The 3,725-nt window shown below is 42.9% G+C and overlaps 1 protein-coding gene across 1 annotated transcript in view; it reads right to left on the bottom strand.

The window, feature by feature from the left end:
• Positions 1-3,384: 3,384 nt before the first annotated feature.
• LOC125030947 (mucin-3A-like) overlaps positions 3,385-3,725 on the bottom strand; it is a 36,214-nt gene continuing 35,873 nt past the window's right edge. Inside the window, exon 9 of the mRNA XM_047621365.1 lies at positions 3,385-3,443. Within this exon, the coding sequence (XP_047477321.1) occupies positions 3,385-3,443 (59 nt within the window). The remainder of the gene's footprint in view (positions 3,444-3,725) is intronic.

Here is a 3,725-nt window from a genome sequence, read left to right as displayed (position 1 = left end):
TTACCAAGTTTATGGATATCCTTTTTGTGTACAATGCTGAAGAGTTGAAATACATGAATATACTTTTAGAAATGACCGAAGAAATATGAGAAACAAAGGAGTTCATAAAAAAATTTAATACACAACACCAAACACACCCAATGAACTCTTATATATGTCCCAAGACCTTCAATATAAAGATATATGTATATATATTTAAACTTCTAAACAATTAAATAAAGTGAATAAGAGAAAAGTATCTGAAAACAAATCTAAACGTAAAAAAATATATATTCAACACCACAGTACTGAAAGCTGCTTAACGATAACAGCAACGAAAAAAAAGAAAATGATATAAAAAGAAAAAAAAATCCTCTACAAGTACTCGAAATAGAAACAAACTAAAGACACAATATCAACCAAAGACGAGAATTCTCAAATAACCCCAATGAACTCTTGTATATGTCCCAAGACCTTCAATATAAAGCATACGAGCGCTGAAGACCCTGTAGAATTAACCCCAAAGGAAAAGTCTCGGGCGTTCTTGGGATTCCTGCCCCACATTCCGAGGGTCTGCGAGGGCGGGAGGCGACAGTGACACACCCAAAGCCTTCCTTTCGGCGTCTATGTACCCAGATACCCACTTGGGGAGGTGTCTGTGGAGGACGTAAGGGCACGGAGCTTTTGCGTTTGTTGACGTGGGAAGTTTTAAGGGTAAAGGGCGTGTAGTTAGGGAAATGTAGATAAGGGACTGGCATGTGTGGAGGAATAACATATTCGTTTCGTCTTCTTATTAGAATTGACATATAGGGCTACTGTGCAGTTCAAGTAGATGAGGGAATACACACACACACACACACACACGCACACGCACACGCACACGCACACGCACAAGCACACGCACACGCACACGCACACGCACAAGCACACGCACACGCACACGCACACGCACACGCACACGCACACGCACACGCACACACCACACACACAGATAAATACATAGATAGCTAAATAATATATATATACATATATATGTATACAAATATATATACATATATATACATCTATATATTAAGCCCGCAAGCAGCCATGATTAGTTGGGTCTTAACTTCCAAAGACTTCCTCCCACGCGAGTCTCAGAACAGACGAAACGCTCCTCTTCTTTTATTCCTTCCTGTACAAGTGTCGTAGAGTCCACAGCATCTTAATAAGAAAGCGTTATGGCGACGAACCGAACCTCGAGATGACAAAAATTCTTGAACTTACCCCCAGCACGGGTCTCGGTCGCTCCTGAATCAAGCCACATCTTTCCACCCGGCGAGGGCTCAACCAATCAGAACCGCGGGATGGCCTCGCGCTCGATTCTCATTGGCTGACCGGTTGCTCCGTGGAATGTGCATGCATCAATCTCGTAGGTGTCAGTTTCCCCTGCCATTCCTTGCTATTTAGGACTAGGCGAGTGGATTAGCGTATTAGATAGTAAGTGCCCGGGAGATTGACTTACAACAAGAGCTGGTAAAAAGTACGTGGGCAAAATGAAAGGGTTGGATTATGAATGTTGTGATAGGTTTTGCGAAACTGCAAGAAAGAGAGAGGGAAAACGGCGTTCTTGTTGAACTATATGTATGAGGGAAAGGGTTTGTTTATATGCACATTTGCATACACGCATATGCACGCAAACACACACAAACATACACGCACACGCATATGCACACGCGCGCGCACAAACACATACACACACACACACTATGTATGTATATATGTATGTGTGTGTGTGTGTCTCTCTCTCTCTCTCTCTCTCTCTCTATATATATATATATATATATATATATATATATATATATATATATATATATTTATATATATATATATATATATATATATATATATATACACACACATGGTGTGTGAAGTATTTATTGTTTTTCTATTTTCAGGATCACAAAAACACATTAAATAACCCAGAAAGCAATAGATTGCTTCCTATGACATTTACATAAAATTCCTATGCAGATGTACTCTTTAAGAAATCATGAATTGAATGCTGAATTGTGCATGTCATACCAGCCTATGCATGAGACAGAGAAGAACATGTGATGTAAATGAATGATTATTCTTTATTTCTTATTAATAAAAAGTGCGATATATATACTAATGGTTTAAATTGAAGGTCTGTTATGAATGGAGATGGAGAGAGAAAGAGAGACAGAGAGAGAGAGGTGGGGGGGGAGGGAGAGGGAGAGAGAGGGAGAGAGAGAGAAGAGAGAGAGAGGGGGGGAGAGAGGAGAGAGAGAGAGAGAGAGAGAGAGAGAGAGAGAGAGAGAGAGAGAGAGAGAGAGAGAGAGAGAGAGGAGAGAGAGAGAGAGAGAGAGAGAGAGAGGGAGAAGTAAAGAGAGAGACAAACAGACAGACAAACAGATAAGCAGAGACAAACAGATAGACAGAGATAGACAGAGACAGAATACGACATATCTCTTCAACCAATAAATATAGAGAAAAGAACAAAACAACACGGATTATACTGAAGATCAGATAAAGATAATTATTGATAAGGGGATACAGAGAAAAGGACGTTTAAAGGAAACAAACAGATAACCCAAGATGGAGACAACACGGATATAAGAAAGCCAGGAAATAACAGATAAATGTATTGAAAAAAAATAAAAAAAGATAAAGTAATATGGAATGAAGGCATAACGTTTGCATTTACCCCGGCCCATGCCCTATGCTACCCCCCCCCCCCTCCCCCTCCCCCCTCTCCCCTCCCCCCTCTACCCCCCTTGCTGCCTTGCCCAAAATGCCCTGTTCCGGATAAATTACGTCACTCTGCCTCAATGCCCTTCCTTGCCCCAACCCCCTGCCTTGATTCTGTCTTTTCTTGCCCTAATCTTCTGCCCTGATACTGTGTCCTTTCTTGCCCTAATATCGTGCCCTGCCTTTAATCTCCTTCCTTGCCCCAACGCCCCGCCTTCCCCCAATGGCTCCTCCTTCCTTCCTGCGCTTTCCCCTTGGCGTTTCCTCCTTCTTTCCCCCTTCTCCTTCTCCCTCTCCCTCTCCACCTCCTCCTCATCATCATCATACTCATCCTATCATCCTCTTCGTTATCCTGATCATCATCCCTCTTCTCCTCCTCCTCCTCCTCCACCTTATCCTCCTCCTCCACCTTCCTCCACCTCCACCTCCACCTCCACCTCCACCTCCACCTCCACCTCCACCTCCACCTCCACCTCCACCTCCACCTCCACCTCCACCTCCACCTCCACCTCCACCTCCACCTCCACCTCCACCTCCACCTCCACCTCCACCTCCACCTCCTCCTCCGCCACCTCCTCCTCCTGCCCCTCATCCTGAAAGCGGGAATGGCGCAAGCGAGCCGGAAAAGGCATGTTTTTCTCGCCATTTCCGTCATGGCGAAATCCTCCTCCTCGGCCCACGGCGCCGGCGCGGGGACAGAGACACAGACCCTATTAGACCGCAGAGAAGTTTAGGAGTCTTGTTTAAGAAAAAAGAGAAGGAAAAAAAAGTCTATTTGTGTTTATTTGTTTTGTTTGTTTGGGCGTTTGTTTACACCTTCACTCGGTTGTTTGTTTGTTTGTTTGTTTATTCATTCAATTAGTTATTTGTTTGTCTATTTAATCAGTTATTATTTTGTTTATCCAATCAGTCAGGTCTTCATTTGTTTTTTTTTTCCATTCATACTGTTATTCATTTGTTTATCCTTTCACTGAGTTATTCATTTGTTTTTT

The sequence above is a fragment of the Penaeus chinensis genome, chromosome 12 (assembly GCF_019202785.1).
Source record: "Penaeus chinensis breed Huanghai No. 1 chromosome 12, ASM1920278v2, whole genome shotgun sequence".
In the NCBI taxonomy this organism is placed as follows: Eukaryota; Metazoa; Arthropoda; class Malacostraca; order Decapoda; family Penaeidae; genus Penaeus; species Penaeus chinensis.
The sequence above is the reverse complement of the archived record's forward strand: the minus strand, read 5'-3'. Positions and strand labels throughout refer to the sequence as shown.